General features: G+C 43.7%; 1 protein-coding gene across 2 annotated transcripts in view; it reads right to left on the reverse strand.

The window, feature by feature from the left end:
* Positions 1-19,742, reverse strand: part of MVB12B (multivesicular body subunit 12B) — a 180,485-nt gene that overhangs the window by 150,634 nt on the left and 10,109 nt on the right. For both annotated transcript variants that reach the window (XM_025360209.1, XM_025360210.1), the window contains exon 2: positions 15,782-15,904. In XM_025360209.1, coding sequence (XP_025215994.1) covers positions 15,782-15,904 — 123 coding nt within the window. The remainder of the gene's footprint in view (positions 1-15,781; positions 15,905-19,742) is intronic.

A 19,742-nucleotide genomic window follows, 5' to 3' on the forward strand; every position in this document is an offset into this window, starting at 1 on the left:
AAAAGATAATATGTGGTAGTAACCAAAAAATTTTTGAAAAAGAGTAGGAGGAAGGAAATAGTTCTAGCAGACATTAAAACATACTATAAAAACCTTGAAAACATGATCCGAAGTGAAAGAAGCCAAACAAAAAAGGTCTCATATTATATGCTTCCATTTATATAGAATATCCAGAACAGGCAAACCCATAGAGACAGAACACAGATTGGTGGTTGCCAGAGGATGGCAGAGAAGGGAGAATGAGGAACAACTTTTAACGGGTACAGGATTTCCTTTTGGGGCGATAAAAATGTTTTGGAACTAGATAGAGGTGGTGGTTGTTCCACATTATGAATGTACTAAATGCCACTAAATTGTTCACTTTAAAATGGTTAATTTTACGTTACGGGCAACTTTACCTCAGTTTTTAGAAAATCAACAATTTGCTAACTTCAAAACGATGCTATAAACCTGCGATCACTGAAACAGTGAGCTGTTGTGGAAGAATAGGTTAAATTGATTAATTAAAGAGAATACGGCCTAAAAACAGTCTGGAATATCCCTCTCTTTGGGGCCCCAAGCAAACGCCACCCTACAACAAAATTTCTTCCTGTGGTCAGCAGGCTGCTTCCCAGATCATTTGAAGCCTGCAGGCCTTAAGTTATAAGCAAGATGTTACAATGTCCTCATAACGCAGTACTTTAAATTTAAGCAGAAAAGTAGCGTTGAATGCTAAAGGCATGATTTACTGTTAGTGGTATGATTCGACCTAACCTGAGTATTGTTAATGCCCCTGGCCCTGGCCTGCTGCAGTGTAGCTGCTGTTATATCTACTACAACCTCTATGCACATGGGCCTCACATCCCAGCCTGAAGGGCAAAGCTCACCCAGCATTTCTGCAGACCCCTAGGATCGGGCTTCCAGGATCAGCCCCTCACCTGCTAGCTGGGGTCTGGCTTGGGGTCATCAGGGGTCAGAAGGAGGTGGTAATAAAGTTTATTTCTGTTTCCTCCATGTCTTGTATTCCCTGCATAAAGGCCCTATATTAAGGAAAAAGAAGCTGCTGTGGGTTTCATCTGTGGGACAGGAAACAAGTGTTTTCATCAGTGTAATGCAGAAATCTATGTATATGCAAAGACCTAGCGTATGACAACTGCAGCTCATCAAAACTGCAGGGAGAGGACAGTGTTTGGAAAATGGCTACACAATTGGAAAAATATAAGTTAGACTCCACTTTACACTCCACTCCAAAATAAAACTCTGATGTTTAAAAAGCCAAATCAATAAAATAGATGGTATATTAGCTGAAAATAGATGATATTTCTATTATCCTGGGATAGTCAGGCTTTTCTGTTTCTAATTTTTTTAAGTTTCTATGTAAAAATAATTTCAGATTTCAAGATCAGCTACAAAAATAATTCAAAGAATGCCTATATACCCTGTCCCCAGATTCCCTAAAATGTTAACATTACTATATTTGCTTCCCCTCTTTCTCTGTGTTTATATATGTATACACTGCATTTCTATGCATGTGTGTATATATGTGTTTTCATATCCATATGGTCACTTACATGCTGTGTCCTTCTCAGTGTAGCATATCGGCAGGCACAGGACATCTACTTGTCTCATTACTGGTAATGTTAACTTGGATCACTCGCTTACAGTGGTATCTGCTTGGTTTCCCCACTTTTATTCCTTTGTAATTCATAAGTATTTTGAGGAAGATACTCTGAGACTCTGTAAATATACTGTTTCTCATAAAAATATCACCTCCTAGTTTTAGCATCTAGACAGGTCTTTTTAAAGAATTAAGACCAAACAAATAATAACAATCATAAAGAAAGAAAGAAAGAAGAAGATTGACAGATATGATGACATAAAAACAAAACAAAACTTTGATAAGAGGAACAAACGTATCGACAAAATGTGAGACTATGAACAAAGCTGAAAGACTGACAGTCTGAGAGAAAAATATCTGTAACACATACAACAGGCAAAGAATCCATGCACAGAATATATGAGGGAAGCCTAGAAACAAGGAAGAGAAAGGCAGCCACATGAGCCAACTACAAAAACTGGAAACTGATAGTCAAATGCAAATGGCCAAGAAACATGAAAAGATGCTCAGCCTTATTGCTAATCACAGAACTGCACATTCACAAAATGAGCTTCCAGTTTTGAAAAGTAATGAAAACACTGACAATAAAGGGTAATGGTATGGACAAGGGTAAATAGTTATTTGGGTATACTGTTTACTGGGAGTATATATAAACTGGTAAAGCATTTTTGAAAAGCTACCTGGTTTAGTAACTACTAAAATTTAAAATGCACACATCCTTTGATCCACCAGCACACACCCAGAGACGTATGAATAGGAATACTCATCATCAGTATTGCTTTTCACAGACCAAAATGAAAAATCTAAATTTTTATCAGCAGCGCAGTGGTTACTAAGTTACTCTACAGAAGGGAAACATACAAGTAGAAGAATAGAGGCTGAGTGGCACGTCATGACATGGAAAGACTTCTTACATATAATGTTAAGGGAAAAAGAAAAGGTACATTATGTACTGCATAAGAATACATAATGATAACACTAAGTAACAGCCACAACACTCACACTACTGCCAGTCACTGTTAAATACATCACAAACATTAGCTAATTTAATCCTCAACACAATTCTGTGAGGAAAGTCCTGGTATTAATCCTCACTTTTGAGACAACTGAGGCACTAAGAGGTAAAGTAACTTAACCAAGGTCACCCCAAACTATAGGGCCTCTCTCTATAAATAGGTATTTGCAGGTTTGTGGGAAAAGGATTGGAGGGATACAGACCAAACTGTTAACGATAATTACCTCTGGGAAAGGGAAGGGGACAGGGCTTTATTGCTTGAATCTTTTACAATGAGAGTATATTTATACAGTATAATACTTGTGCTATTAAAACAAAACAATACAAAGACATGAATGAATGAATGACAGAAGCAAGTTGACAGATCTGCCTACTTCAAGAACCAGAACAGATCCTTCCTTCCAGTCTTGTCTCCCCTTCTTGGAGACATCTCATGGACTCTTTCTTTTCTTCAGTGGTCTCTACCTTTCAATACAGCTCACCAGCCGCAATCCTCATCTCCAGCCATGTCTCCTCTTCCTAATTTGCATCATCCCTCATGCAAACAGCCTTTTAATACTATAAATCTGGACCACGAAAATTGAGAAAGATGGCCCTGAAGAATTTTGAGTCTTACAGACTTTAAGGAGTAACTAGCAAGTATTTTACAAGAACACAATAGCACACTTCCTGCCTATATATATAATATTAAGGTTGAAACCTAAATGTTTTGGAAAGATTTATGACAGGCTTAGAAATAAACAGGTTCTTTGGCTAACTCTGAACTAACATAAAATTAAAGCAAGCCAGTACTTCCGCTTCCAGGAATATGGAGTAAGTAAACTTTTCCCTAATCTTCCCAGTAAGTACAACTAAAAAAAAACTGGAAATTATACCAAACACACACAAGAAGACTCTGAAAGGTGAAAGAATATGTCTGACCAGCTAGGGATCTCATGACCCAGGGAACAACATGGTGGTGAGTTCCGTGGTTTTCTTTCTGCCTCATATATCCCAGACTTGAAGCTAAAGAAATCAGCAACCCAGAAACAGCAATAAACACAAACCAAAAAACAAAAACAACAAAAGCCTGCTTTCTCTAGTCAGGGGGCAGCCTAGCAAGAGAGAAAACGTTTAGACAATAATTGCTCTACTCCAGCCAAATGCCACATAAAATACAGTGGCCCCACACCCACCCATGCCAACAAGGCCAGAGTAAGGATCCCAGACTTCCACATCTAAACATCTAAAAAATAATTAACACTAATTCTACACAGTCTCTTCCAGAAAACAGAAGAGGAGGGAACACTTTCCAATTCATTTTATGAATCTGGTATTACCAAGCCAGACAAAGACAGTATACAAAAAGAAAACTACGCATCAATATCCCTCATAAACACAAACACAACATTTTTTTTCTTTCTTTTTCACACATCTGGAACAGCCAGAAAAAAATTCTTAACAATCTATTATCAAAGAGAATTCAGCAATAAATAAAAACAATTATATACCATCACCAAGTGAAATTTATTCCACAGATGCAAGGCTGGTTTAATATTCAAAAACCAACCAATTTAATCCACCATGTTAACAAGCTAAAGGAAAAAAAAAAATCACACGATCATATCAATTGATGCAGGAAAGGCATCTGACAAAATTCAACACCTATTCATGATAAAAACCCTCAGAAAAACAGGAATGGAAAGGAACTCCCTCAACTTGATAAACAGCACCTACCAAAAAACCTTCAGCTAATACTATACTTAAGAGTGAAAGACTGGGACCAGGCACAGTGGCTCAAGCCTGTAATCTCAGTACTTTGGGAGGCCGAGGCAGGTGGATCACAAGGTCAGGACTTTCAGAACAGCCTGGCCAACATGGTGAAACCCCATCCCTACTAAAAATACAAAAATTAGATTGGCATGGTGGTGCATGCCTGTAATCCCAGCTACTTTGGAGGCTGAGGCAGAACTGCTTGAACCCAGAAAGTGAAGGTTGCAGGGAGCTGAGATCACACCACTGCACTCCAGTTTAGGCAGCAGAGCAAGACTCAGTCTCACAAAAAAAAAAAAAAAAAAAAAAGTGAAAGACTGAATGTTTTCCACCTATGATCAGCAATAAGGTAAGAAGGTCTACTCTCTCACAGGTAACATAGTGCTAGATGTTCTACCCTTTGCAATAAGGCAAGAAAAAAAAAATAAAAGGCATACAGATGTGAAAGAAAAAAGGATGAGATTGTTGCCCAGGTGGAAAATCACAAGGAATCTTAAAAAAAACAAAACCAAAAACCTAGAACTAATAATGAGTGCAGCAAGGTCACAGGATGTAAGATAAACCTATAAAAATTAACTGAATTTCTATGTAACAGCAATGAACATGTGAACATCAAAATTAAAAGTACAATTCCATTTATAATTGCTCAAAATCTAAAAATAAGTATTTAGGCTTAAATCTACCAAAACATTATAGAGCTTGTTTGCTGAAAACTACAAAATGCTGGTGAAAGAAATGAAAGAAGAACTAATAAATGAAGAGACATATTATGTTCATGAATTGGAATACTCAACATAGTGGGGATGTGAATTCTCCTCAAATTGATATGCAGATTTAACATTAATTCCCATTAAAACCCCAATAAGTTTTTTGTAGATATAGGCAAGATTATTTTAAGATTTATATGGACAAATAACTGGAATAGCTAAAATCATTTTGGAAAAGGAGAATAAAGTAGAAGGAATCATTCTACCTGCTATGGTTTGAATGTACCCTCAAAAAATCCTGCTGATACTTAATCCCCATTGTAGCAGTATTGAAAAGGGGGGCCTTTAAGAGGTGATTGGATCATGAGGGCTCATTCATCAGATTAATAGATTGATTGCTTATCATGGGAGTGGAACTGGTGGCTTTATAAAAAGAGGATGGGATCTGAGCTAGCATGTTAGTACCCTCAGCCTCCTCGCCATGAGATGACCTGCACTGTCTTGGGACTCTGCTGAATCTTCACCAAGCAAGAAGGCCCTCACCAGATGTGCCTCTTGAACTTGGACTTCCCAGCCTCCAGAACTGTAAGACATAAATTTCATTTATTTATAAATTATCCAGTTTCACATATTCTGTTATAAACAAAAGAAAATGGACCAATACAGTATCCAATTTCAAGACTTACCATACAGCTGCAGTAATCACTATTGAGTGGTATTGGCAGAGGATGGACACATAGAATGAAAGTAGAAAACCACACAACAAGCTCAGCTGATTTTTGAGAAAGGTTCAAAAGCAATTCAAAAAGAATGGTTGCCTTTTCAACAAATAATGCTAGAGCAATTACTCTCTCAAAGAGGGGAGAAGGAACTTTGAACTCAGTTCACGTCTTATACAAAAATTAAGGAAAAAAAATGTATCACAGACTTAAGTGTTAATGTAAAACTATAAAAGTTGTAGGAGAAAACAGGAGATATCTTCAGGATCTAGAGCTAGGCAGAGAGTTCTTAGATTTGACACCAAAACATGATTCACAGACAGAAAAAGCAATAAATTGGACTTCATCAAAATTAAAAACATTTGCTCTGTGAAAGGCCCTGTTAAGATGAAAAGGCAAGTAAAGACTAGGAGAAAATATTTGGAAACCACATATCCAACAAAGGACTCATAGCTAGAATACACAAAGAACTCTTAAAACTCAAAAGCAAAAAACCAAACAATCCAATTAGAAGATGAGTAAAAGGCATGAAGAAATTTTCATCGAAGACATACAGATGGCAAATAAGCACATGAAAAGATGTTCAACATCATTCATTAACCACTAGGGAGATTCAATGTGAAACCAAATGAATTATCACTACACGTCCTGTCAGAACGACTAAAACAAAAAAAATATTGACAATAACAAATGCTGGAAAAGATAGAGAGAAACTGGATCCTCATACATTCATTACAGCTATCCCAAAAAGTAGTTTAACATTTTCTTTAAAAACTAAATGTGCAACTACCACATGACCTAGCAAAGGCATTCCTGGATATTTATCCCAGAGGAATAAAAACACAGCCACACAAAAACCTTCATGTGAGTACAGCAACTTTATTCATAATAGCTCCAGAATGAAAACAACCAAGATGTCCTTCAATGGGTAAATGATCAAACAAATTGTGGGATACCCATACCATGGAATACTATTTATCAGTAAAAAGAAATAAACTATTAACCCACACAATAGACTCTCTGCATGCATCTCAGGAGAATTATGCTGAGTTTTTTTTTTAAGCCAATTCCAAAAGGTGACATACTATATAATTCCATTTATATAAGATTCTTGAAATGTCAGAATTATAGAAATGGAGAACAGATTAGTGGCTATCAAGGATGAAGAAGAAGGTGGTAGTAGAAGGGAAGTGAGTGTAGCTATAAAAGGACAACATGGAAGATCCTTATGGTGATAGAAATTGTATTATGGCAGGTTTTTTCTATATTTTATGATGCTTTGATATCCTGAGGCCTTACAGAAGCAGGGAGGGACTGCCCCTCCCAGGTGAATGACTTGCTCGTGTGCACACCTTGGATATGCAGAGCAACCAATGCTGAGTTCTTATCTCCATCTGCCTGTTTTCATGGGCTCTTGCAGTCCAGGACACGATTCCCCAGGGTCAGGTACCTGGCATAGAGGGACTCACCCATGTACCCCAGAACCTGCCAAAATTATTCCAACTTAATCAGTTCTAAGTGTTCTCACCCTGCTTGAAACTGCCCTTCCTGGCTCATTTCTCCCTGGCTCCCTGTGCTTCCTGACCCACCCTGCACTTCCCCACCTGCACTTCCCCACCTGCACTTTCCCAGGTGGCCCTGCAGGGTGTGGCCTGTCTGCTCCTCTTGGGAACTGTGAGTAATAATCTTTCCAGTGGCAATCCTCTCCTAATTTATTGGCCACATCATATCTGAATAAAAACAAAAACCTGGGTACATTTTAAAACAAAGGTTCTGTATCTTGACTGTGTTAATGTTAGTATCGTGGTTGTGGCATTGTACTAGTCTGCAAGATGTTACCACTCGGGATAAACAGGTTCTCTCTGTAGTACTTCTTACACCCGCACATGAGTCTACCATTCTCTCAAAATAAAAAGTTTAGCTGAAAAATAAAAAAATGAAAGAAAAATTAAAGCAAGCATCTCATCTTTTTTCCTCAATCCAATTAATTGGCGTTTCATTGTTAGAAGGCTTTTTAAACAGGGAATTAGGAAGTTTTCGCGAACAGAAGGAAGTACCAGAACACTGCCTGTTCCCTACCACTTTCCAAATGAACCAACTACGGAACAAGTCATTAGTGGGAACTTTGTGTCAAAACAAAAAATTCACGGTTGGCAGGGAAGGGAAGCCTAGAAGAAGAAAAGACCAGCTCCTCTGCAACCAGGTGCTTTAGGCCACTATTTCTAATGGGATCACCTAACGACAGCTGATGTTTGCCTCCTGCACACCTCCTGGATGCCAGCACTGTGCTAAGTGTGCCACGTGCATCCTCTCAGACCGCAGCTCTGCTCCCTTGGGGCCAGGGTGTGGCAGGACAAAGGGGAATGTGGAGGGAAGGACCTTAAAAGAGGTTTGCTAATCCAGGCCACAGGGAACAAAGGCCCAGGGCTAGTTACAAAACCACTTTCCGCATTTTCAGTAAATCTCAGCTTAATGTATTTTCTAACAAAACAAAAAGGAGGAGCACCTGGTGCCTTTTATCAAAACAAGCTCTGGTTCTGAAAATAAACCAATCTGTGTGGCAGGACTCAAAGTCTGTGGTTATTTCTGCAGTTAGTAGCCCCCCGATAGCAAAGCTCTGTGTTCAGGAAGCCAGGACAGCCGGAACAAGCTGCTGCCGCCCTTGTTTCCTCATTCGCTTCATGGAGGCAGAGTTCCAGGAGGCGCAACTGCCTGAGGCTTTGGGCTGCCGCTGTCCTCCAGCCCATGGGGAAAGAGGGCAATTTTCCTGCCCCCCGAAAAGCCCCCCACCACAGCTTCGGCTTTCTGAAAATCCATGTGACAGCTGTGCTCAGACGGGATATGCCAATGTCCCACATTTTCACTTGATATCTGCCATATGTTTTTAACAAGATATAGTTGCCATCTTCACATGCTTTTCATAACGTGATTTTTAAAAATTCCTTGAGCACTATATAAAAATGCAAGCTTGTTTGAACTTGTATCACCATTGAGATTCTTTTTCCTTCTCTTACTTCAGTAAGTAAAAGAAGAGGACCTCGTTTGGAGGTTTGGGATTTTAAACTTATCCCTCCCTATGTTCCCTATACCCAGCCCACTGGCCCAGAGAGAAGCTGACTTCTCCTAGGATCCCCATAGTCCCTCATATTTGCGTTCGAGCATTTGAAACTCCAATTATTCAGAAAATTCCTATTACATTTTGGGCATATATAAATTATAAAGGTCCAGTTGTTTTTTAAAAAAGGTTCTTTTGTCTAATTAGTTTCAGAAATAGTGTTAAGAGAAAGAGACACAGGGGGAGGGGGGAGCAGTAAAAAAGGGGAAGTGGAGACTTTCAGGGCAGCTGGCCCATGTGCTGGCCGCACAGGCCGAGCCCAAAGCTGGCTTCCCAGCGCGCAGGGGCAGGACGGGGCAAAGGCTAAAGAAACATGACCCAGTGCCCCTCTCTGGGCTCTGGATCCCAACTCCTCTGCCCCCTCATGGGCCCTGCTTCATCAGCCAGTCCCTCTCTCCTATATCTACACCCCTCCCTTTCTGTTGGTTCCTTCTCATCAGCAACTAGACACACTGAACACTTTCCTACCTTTAACAAAGGGAGAAAAGGCTCCTGGGGTCATAGCATCCTCTAGCTCCCACTACGCCCTGGCCTCTCCTCTTCAAACGTCATCTGCACTCTCAACCTCTTGTTACCACCTCCTACTTACCTTGCAGGTTCACTCTATCCTTGCTTCTGAGCTTGCCACCAAGTTCACAACCATCTCCTTGCATTAAACCCAATGGACACCCTTCAGGCTCCTTTCACTTTGGCAACTTTGAACATTACTCACCACACCTTCTTACAGAAATACACTTTTCCCCTTAGTTTTCTTTAATTTTCCACCTACCTCTCTGGATGCTCAGGCTTAGTCCCCTTTTGAGTGCCTCCTCCTCTGCCCATCCTTAACCAGTGACCCTCCACGGCAGTGGAGTCTGAAATGGCACAACCTCTCTTCTAGTCCCACAACCCTCCCCAGACAAGCCCAGTTATGCCCACGGTCCTTGCTATATGAAGATGGTGCCCAGACCCCTCTCCAGACCTTCGGTCCTAGGGCTCCGCTAGAGTCATATAAGCAGCTCAAACTCAAGGTGTTCAAAACTGTCCCAAGAGTCTCCCTCCTGCCTCCACCCGACCTGGCTGTCTCCGTTCCTGTCCCAGCAGAGAACACCAGCATCTACCCCTGGCCAACAAGACACGCTGTGGCACTCTCATCCTTCCCTTTCCTCCCCACTCCCCCGACTCCCAACATTCAACCCATTCTTGCCATCAAAGAATATACGTATTTGGGTTCCCATGTCCCAAGTTCCCACAGCCCCAGGATCCATGTACTGCTTCACATGTCCACTGTCAATAGCCTGGCACAGGCTCTAGCTCTCACTCTGCACAAATTCACAGCCTCCACACACGCCCACCTGCCTCACTGCTTATCCTCCCCCGAACTGTTTTCCGTACCAACCAAGTGAACTTGGGAAAACACAAATCTGGCTAAGAGCCTCTTTTTTCTTAAAATCTCCCAATCACTCCCACCACCCTCAGAATAATAGCAAACTCCTTAGCGGCTATGATCTGGTCTCACCCCCCTGCCCATCCTCATCTCTCACCTCTCACTTGATGGAGCCTGGCCTTCTCAGGATACTGGATTTCCAGTGCCTTGGACAATAGCTAAGTGGCCAATAAACATTTGTGAAACCAATGAGCAAATAAATGAATGAGTAACGGTCAGAAAAAGTTTCACTAAGGGGCTATGTAACCTGGGTTTTAAGGATGAGAAAAATTTTACTTAAAAGTTGGGGCGCTGGGTATAGGCATTTCAGAAATATGAAAAAAGAGGGTTTAAAGGTACAATGGTACCAAGTTCCTGCTTATTCTGGATGTGAGAAAGTGAGCCGTTCAATGGGGCTGGAGAAAGGATGAATAGAAGGAAGTGAAACTGTAAGATACACTGAAATCATGAAAGCCAAATCAAATAATTTGGATTTTTACCCTATATGTGGTTATCAGAGAGACCTCCTGGGGAGTGGCTCCTTGCCTGCCACTGAAACCTATGCTTATTATCATCAGGCCTTTGCTCTTCTAGATATGCCCGAGGGTGGAAAGCACCTTCAGGCAGGAACTCTGATACGGGGCCCTCCTGGGGACTGAGGCCCACTAAAGCTTGGGAATCCCTTACCTGGACTTTCCGAAAGAGTCATGGAGCCTGAGGTTGATCTGTCACTTCAGGGTTACTTTGCCAGAAAGACTCCCGTGTGTTGGGTGGGATTTCTCAAGAAGAGAATGGAGGAGGTCTTAAACTGGCGTGAGGAAAAAGAATAAAATATCTCCTAGTCTCTCTGAGACCAGGACGCAGTTTAGCCTGGCAGCTCACAACGCTTTTCTGAGGTAGGCAAGATGAAGTCAGCCAACAGCAAGACAGAGGGCTGGCTAGGAAGAGGTCTGAGCATGGACCTGGACCCCCACCACAGCTGTCAAGATCCTCTGAGTTTTAGTATCTCACTCCCATTATCCCCCAAAGTCCCAGAAAGTTCTCATTAAAAGTAAGTTTGGTCTCAGCTGTTGTATGGGATGTCATGTGCTGCGCTTTCAATGTGCCCCCAGTGTTCACGTGCTAGAGACTTTATCCCCCATGCAACAGTGTTGAGAGACGGGACCTGTAAGAAGTGATTAGGTCCTGAGGGTTCTGTCCTCAACAGCCTTATCCCTGGAGTGGGTTCCTGATTAAAGGATGTGTGTGGTCCCCTCCTGCTCACTCTCCCTTTCTTGTCCCTCCACCTTCCACCATGGGATGATACAGCATTGAGGCCCTTGCCAGATGCAGGCCCTTCACCTTAGATTTCCCAGCCTCCAGACCTGTAAGAAATAAATCCTGCTCTTTATAAACTACTCAGTCTTAGGGATTGTGTTATAGCAGCACAAATGGGCTAAGACACCATGGAGGGTCACAGAGGAGGGGGAGACACAGGGAGAGCGGCGTCCAACTCCTGCACAGGCCAGAAAGGCCAGAGCAGCAGCTGCCAGGTGGGCAGGGAGCTGAACTCAGCCATGGGACAACCTCACAGATGTCACCAACAAAAAAGGAGCCATGTGGTGGCAGGTGAGAAAGCTGGCACTGAAGAATGGTGAGCACCTTCGAGGTGGTCTCCTGGGAAAGGCTCCAACACCTAGCAGGCTTCCAGGTATAGAAGGAAAGGAATGATCCGTGATTTTTAGAAGTAGGATGCAAGGGGTTCATGCTGTCAGAACTATCTGGAAAGCTAGATCTGAAAGATAAATCATCTATAAGGATTTTCCTTCAAAGCACTTACCCCCAGTTTCATCTTTTATTTATTTGCAACCATCATTGCCTGTCTTCCTCTCCAGACTGTGTGCTTCATGAAGGCAGAGCTGTGTGTGTTTTGCTCATCGCTGTTTCCCCAGCTCCTAGCTGGCACATAGTAGGTACTCAAAAAATGGGGTGGACAGATAAACAATGTAAAATTAAAATGTTCTGGAGTGTTTGATTCGTCTCACTTTCTCTGTGTTGCTAACTTTTTTTTTTTTTTTTTAACCAAGAAAAGTATATTTTCAAGGAAAGGAAGACATGTTTTTTATGGAAAAAGAGTCATCTCATAAATATAGTGTTGCAGTTTCAGTCTGAGTTGTAGGAATTTATTTATTCATTTATTTATTTATTCAGAGACAGAGTCTCACTCTATTGCCCAGGCTGGAGCGCAGTGGCTCAATCTTGGCTCACTGCAACCTCCGCCTTCTGGGTTCAATCGACTGTCCTGCCTCAGTCTCATGAGTAGCTGGGATTACAGGCACGTACCACCACGCCCAGCTAATTTTTTTGTATTTTTAGTAGAGATGGGGTTTCACCATGTTTGCCAGGCTGGTCTTCAACTCCTGACCTCAAGTGATCTGCCCACCTCGGCCTCCCAAAGTGCAGGGATTACAGGCATGAGCCACCACGCCTGGTCATAAGCATTTACTTAGAAAGGCAAAGGAATGTGGGTGAAAGGTAAAATGTACATCGCTGGAAACACACCCAACAATGATTCTCAGTAATGTCCAGCTTGATGCCCCGCAGACACTGCAACATCGCAGAGTGGCTTGTACATCAAAGGTTACATTCCGCACACAGGAATTGTAGCAGGAAGTGCTTCTTATGGCATTACAATTCTGTGAAAACTGACCATCCACACAGGATAAAACCGCATGCACTATCTTTGGCAAACACTAGTCATCTATGACATATAGTCACTACTCCGGGCACGTGGCATCACAAAGACGCACGAGCCTCACCCCAACTCTGGCTGCAAGGGGAGAGAAGCACCAGTCACTCCCAGATAGTGTGGGTGCAGAACAGAAAAGGGAGGCCCTTTCAGAGAGGACTGCAGACATCGGAACAATAAATTGAGAAGTTTAGCATATAATCCCCAGCCCCCTAGCCTAAGAAGGCTCCCCTGACCCAGAGAGAAGGGAAGTTATTGAATTAAATTTTTATAAATGAACATTTGGCACCTTTTACCTCGAGCAGCAATGGGACCTAAGCTCATTTTAAAGCAGTTGTGCTACTCAGGGTCACCAGTCCATCTGGTGCCTAACTCGCAGGGCTGCGTGGTGGCAGTACTCAATGGGCTCTGTGTGCAGGGAGAAATTAATCCTACAGCAGCTACACCAGACAGAGAGAGGTCTCGGCCCAATCCGCAGCAGGGCTTCCTCATCTGCTGGAGTTCTGTCTGAGCATTTCTGCAGCCTAGCCACCACAGAGCGCCGTGCACTTTGGTTTGGATGTTGACTTAATATGAAACTCCAGATAAAAGGAATGAGAAGTCTCTCTTCTCACCATGCACTCCCCGCCTTCCTTGAACTTGGGGCCAGACCTCTGGGGAACGAGACGCTTGTCTGCACACAGTCCAGAGGCCAGCACCAAGAGGGGACTCCCACCTCTCTCCCTGTTAGGGCTTTCAGAGGGAGCCGGAGCAGTCTCTACCTCGGCCGTGCAGAGCTGGGTAATTACCGGGCGGATGAGCTCAAGCCCCTTGCCCTGCTCACCTCCCACTAAAATGCACGGCACAGCACAATCATGAAATGTGCTTATTAATTTTACTCATTTGACACTGCGCTCTTCTGCCCTGAGCTCGATGTTAGGAGAAAATGATAGGGATAGATTCTGCTCCTGTCAGACTTACCAAGACTTCCAGAAAACCAAACTATCAAAGGCCATCTGCCACCCGCTAGCCAAGCAAGCAGGATGACCCTAAAGGTACAAACGGAATGCTAAAGATACAGATCAACAAAAGAGGGCATGGGAAGATGGGGAGACCCCTGCTCTGGGCTCAAGCTCCCTGCAAGCCCTCCTAGGAGAGTGACCCCTGAGCCCGTCCTCTCCCACAGCGGGAACTCCCAGTCCCTGCCTTGATTCATGACTTGCTGCTTCATCCCTAATTCATCAAAAGACATTTTGGCTTCTCAAATCAGGAACGTTTTTATTAGCTTCCCCCAGAGTTTCGTGGCACAAAGCCATACCTAATGATTCTATTTTATGGAAAGTTATACATTCAAATCGTGCTTTGAAGTCAAGCAGCAGGAAAGACTCAAATGTTTGTCAGAAAAAGATTCCTTCACTTTTTCACTTTTAAAATGTTTACGAGCTTTCAAACAGTTGGAAAAGGGATGTGTAGCATTTGGACAGGCTCCTCCTTCCTTACCCAGGACCCAGCACTGGCTGACCCAGTACAGATCTGCCTTGACCACTGCAGTTCTCAAAGGGGGCTGATTCTGCCCAGCCACCCCCTGCTCCTGGAGACATCTGGCTATGTCTGGAGACATTCTGGGTTGTCACCACTAGGGGAGGAGGGACAGGTGCTACTGGTATTCACTAAGGAGAGGCCAGGAATGCTGCTTAACATCCTATGAAGCACAGGATAGCACAAAGAATTATCTGATTGTCTTGCCCGAAACGTCAACAGTGCCGAAGTTAGGAAACGCTGCCTTGGGGCATCTTCTGCTGGACCAGGCATTGCATCCTCCTCACTGCAGGACATCAGACACTATTCTAATTGCTGTGGGAGGTCTTCAGTGTTGGCTAATGAGATTCGTGTTCTTTCACTCTTATGTATTCTTGGTGCACATTTTCAGTGAATAAGCACAAAACGTCACAAAGTGAGGAAAGTAAATCTAAGACCACCTTAGAATCTCAGAACACATGATAATATCCATGTTAATTAAACCCCCGTAATGTTCCTCTGTACTATGTAATCAGAATTTTACAACTGAAGCAGAATTTACCTATGGAAACAACAAAATAACCAGTTCCAATCATCAGGACTACTACCTGCACAAATGTCTGCTGAAAAGCAAGGAAAGTTCTCCACTAAATTGTGGTGGCGTGGTCAGCCACAGCGCTGGACTTGGAGGGAGGCTGGTCCTGATGATTCACCATATCCAAAGACTGGGACTCTGTTACTTCACTTCTCAGAGCTTGGATTCTCCTAATCAGCAAAGAGGCGATACAGCTACTTGCCCTCCCAGCCTTCCAAAAGCCCATGAGAGTTAAACGAGTTCACAGGTAGGAAACATTTTAAACTGTAAAGAGCTACACAGATGTAGGACAATGCCTTTACAATATTTACACATGCGTGACAATACATGACAACCACCAGGAGTCGTTCATAGACTCTGGATCCTTTTCATGAAATGTCACCACCAGAAGTTGAAAATCAATGAATCTAACTCCTTAATTTTACAGAAGGTGAAAATGACCATCATAGAGGTGGTCAAGGCCAGGAAATGGCCCAGAAGGGCTCAGGTCTTCTAACTCCCAAACCAGGATGCTCTCCAGACCCTCCCTTGATTAAGTTCCTAGAGGGAAGAAGCACATCTTAACACGCAAGGGTCAGAGGGTCTTGGACACAGGAGATAAATACTTGTAGAATCAGTGAGCAAAATGTACAAACTAGTATCTTGACTTACTACGTCATAGCCTGTCGGGGCTCGGTTCCGAGAAGCCACCACCCCGACTCCTGTGATGGGATCCATTGACGTTTCTGGCAAGGCTTCTGAGAGGTCTTTGACTTCAGGCATGGTGGACTGGTCCTGGTTCAGCAAAGGAAAAAGAAAGCATAAAATTCAAACATAGCATTTATGTGAATTATATAAAGTCTCAAACAGACAGAACCAGAATCTTGGGGCAAATACCCTGAGGTTCACATACCTGAACTAGTTGAATGAGTCCTGACCCTATGTGACCCTTTCCCTAGGTCAAGAATTCAAATCACCTCTGGTTCCCACTCTTCTCCAGTTACCTTTGAACACTGAGCTAACATGAGAGCTTGTCTCTACTCTCAGGAGGTAAGTTTGACTCAAACCCAAGAGCACGTCATTCTTAACTCCGCCATCCAGCTGCTTGATTTCTGAACAGATACCAGCAGCTGCTCTGAAGACACGTCAGACATGGCTAAGCCTAACAACACCTTTCCTCTCTCTCCCTTGCAATCTCGCCTACGGAGGCCTAGACTTCCAAACCCACAGCCAAGGTTAGGCCTTCAGCAGGCAGAGCTTTGCAAAGAAGCAAAGAATGTTGTAAACATAGAAATAAGTGTTCTCGGCTTGGGTGAAGGAATGGTGTTGGACTCCTGGCTCCATGACTGACTAGCTGGTGACTTTGAGTAAGCAATTTAACCTCATGGACCCTTCATTTTCTCAGCTATAAAACGAGGTCATGATACTGACCCTTGCAGAGCTCCTGTGAGCACCAAGAGAGTCAAAGAGAGTAGATGTAAATGAAAGGTCTGGAGAGGTCCCTGGTACACAGTAGGCGCTCAAAAAAGCACATAAGGCTGGTGGGGTGTGGGACATACAAGTCCAGGTAACTGGTCAGAAATGTGATAGGCGTCACTCCCTAGGGGACTGGCAGATCCCTTTGTTGTGTTTTACCCTCGGGTCATGTGGGCACTTACTCAAAGCCGAATAGTAACAATGATCATAATTCTTGCTGGGCACTTTGAGAGAAAGGGAGGGAAAATGGAATTATTATTCTGCTGCTGACTGCCTCTTGATGTGACCAGAGGAGACAGGTAGAATATAGAGAGCACTGGGTCTGGGCAGCTGGAGTGGCAGTGCACCAGAAAGCAAATAAGAGAGACACCACCATATGTAAATGAACCTAAGTACTTTTAAAAGGACAAGCAGTGAAAAAGAGCAAGTCAAATTCCACCTCCTTCTGCAGCAATTAAACTCCACTGGCTGTAGGTCTGCCAGATCTCTCAAGGCTGGTTACTGCTTCTAACACAAACCAAACACCCTACCTCACTAAGCAGGCAGGAAGAATATTCTTGCTTCTAGCCTAGAATTAGAAAAGGCAGAGGCCATTAAAAATGACTGCAGCCTCCTAAATAGGAACAATCAAAATGCCGTATGCAAGTCTCCCATGAAGTCAGTGGAACCCACAAAAAGCTCCAGAAACAGACTTGTCAGTGCAATGGAGCTGAGTCCTCGATCAAGGCTAGGAAGTGCCTGGCACAGCTGCAGTCTCCTCTTCTGTTTACAACAAAAGCTTAACAAAGTTATGCTTCACCTAATTCTTCTGAAAATAAGCTTCTAAACGGCCAGGGCAGGGGGTATCACACTGCATCACTGCATCATTTTCTACTTTCAAGTTTCATTTACCAGGCAGGTTTATCTGCATAAAACACAGGGCTTAGTGCTTCCTGCACACAGTAGGCATTAAGTAAATATTTATTGAGTGAATACACATGCATGTCCCCAGTAAAGGTTTAGAATTAAGTATCTGCACCTGCAGATCCAGAGCAGGCCCTGATCAAAAGGACTCAGCACTTGAAAAATCCCGTAGTATTGGTAACGTGAAAATAACATTGCTGCAGTTTGCAAAATATTGGTACCTGCTGTTGGTTACCAAGAATGCTTTGCAATTAACAACTCATTAACAGAATGTACGAATTCTGCCAGTGCTAAAATATCACGCTGTGAATTTAATAAAGAACATGTGAGGTAAGTTTTCTTTTCTTTTTTTTTTTTAAGATAGTATGGACTCTACTATCATAGAGAGAGAGAAAAGAAAGGGACAAAGAAAAAGGAGAAGAGAGAGGGAAGTGGGGTTAAGCATGAATAAGCAATATCTTATTTGCTGGTGGATTCATTGCCACACCCCCTGGTCACATCGTACCTCCCGGTACAATGATGACAATGGCCCTCTGCCTGGAGCCCGCTCTCAACAGCAGGAGGGAGGGTCACCAGGCCCTGGAAGAAGCCATGCTGCTCCCACAATGCCCTGCGGCGGCCCAGGAGAAGGTTCAAAGATGGCTGCAGACGGCCCCCGGCTGAGGCAGACAAAGGAGCTGGGCCTGGCCTGCAGAGCTGCTCGCAGAGCATCTCCAACGCCCGCCGTTCTCTCTCCTTCCCCCCAGCTGCTGTGCCCCGGACAGACGAAGGCGGCCTTTGTGAAATATGGACAAATGGCTCCGGGCCGCGCGCGCTGCGGCCGACTCATGGAGGAAGCGCCATCACCAACCAAGGCAGCTTTTAATGAGAAACGCCCAAGATATCCATGGCAGGGGCCATCACTCAAAGCCGCCTGCCCTGAATTACATATTTTCTGACTGCAAATTACTCTTAACGGCGTCTCTACCGGCACTTCAATTGACCTTCCTAACAAAAGGCCATTTATTAACTAGTGCTCCACGTTTCCCAGGCCGCGCGGAGCCTCAAGCCAGGAAGGATGGCTCCGCGGCTGAGGACTCGAGGAGGCCATTCATGCGGGCCCTCTCACATCAAATCCTGAGGCCTGGTTGCAACAACCCCAGGTTGTATCAACAGCTCCTCATCCAGCATCCATCTGTATCTCAAAGTCCAAACTGCCCACAAAACACACTGACAGGTCTGTAGCATTTGGACAGTGCTTTGCAGCTCTCAAGAAGCTTTCTCAGGCTCCTTCCCAGCTGAAGCTCACATCAAACCTGGTAGGTGGCTGGGTTACCTCCCAGGAGTGGGACGACTGGTCTTCCTCCCTGGGTCTGGTCTGTTTTCCATTGTACTAGGCAGAAAGGCATCCAATTGAGAAAGCAGTTTCAACACTAATTATATTTTAAAATGCCAAAGCTTTTCTATCTCTAGCCACAGCTCAATAAGTCAAGCAAGGGGGAAAAAAGTACAGAAGGATAAAAGTAGCATGGGATTAATTTTCCTCACACCTCAGTTTCAAGATTCAACATTCCCCTCATAAATAATTTACAACAATAAAAATGAGCTAAGGCCATGTTTGTGTAGGATGGAGGTAAATTTAGGCCTAATGAGGGAGATCCGAGCACCGCACAGGAGGGAATAGGTTGATCTATGGCACGGTGCGAGCAGGACTGACAGCTCACAGGGGCTCCATATCCAACTGGAAGTTGCAGGGCCAATCGGGAGGAGGGGGAAGCAAGATGGCGAAACTTGTGCCATCCCAGCTGTGGCTGCAAGGAAGGTCTCTATAGGGAACCTCCAAAGTTGACCCAGTGTTTTGGATGACAAGACAAATGTTGAGATTTTGCAGAACTATAGGATTGGGCCAATCTAAGTCTATTCTCAATACATGCTGGGTAAGGAATAAAGGTGCTGGGATGCCAGGGACTCAAACTGGACCTTGAGCAGGTCCTCTTACTTTCACCTCGCAGGTCATCAGGTCTGGTTCCATTCTGACCTCTCCCCTGAGCGGGCATACAGCCTCTGCGAGGTCATTTCCAAGGCTGGGGGCTGCAGAGCCTCGGTTCAGGCGTTGTCTGCTCTTGAGAGGCTTCCTCTGCAAGGCAGGAGAGTAGCGTGTGTGTGTGCACATACACATACACGTATGCACATGTGCCCACATGTGTACGGAATGGGAAAGCTGGGGAGGGTTAAGGTGAAGTGTTTTCTAAGCCAAGAGGATTTTTTCCACCAT

Source organism: Theropithecus gelada, chromosome 15, assembly GCF_003255815.1.
Source record: "Theropithecus gelada isolate Dixy chromosome 15, Tgel_1.0, whole genome shotgun sequence".
In the NCBI taxonomy this organism is placed as follows: domain Eukaryota; kingdom Metazoa; phylum Chordata; class Mammalia; order Primates; family Cercopithecidae; genus Theropithecus; species Theropithecus gelada.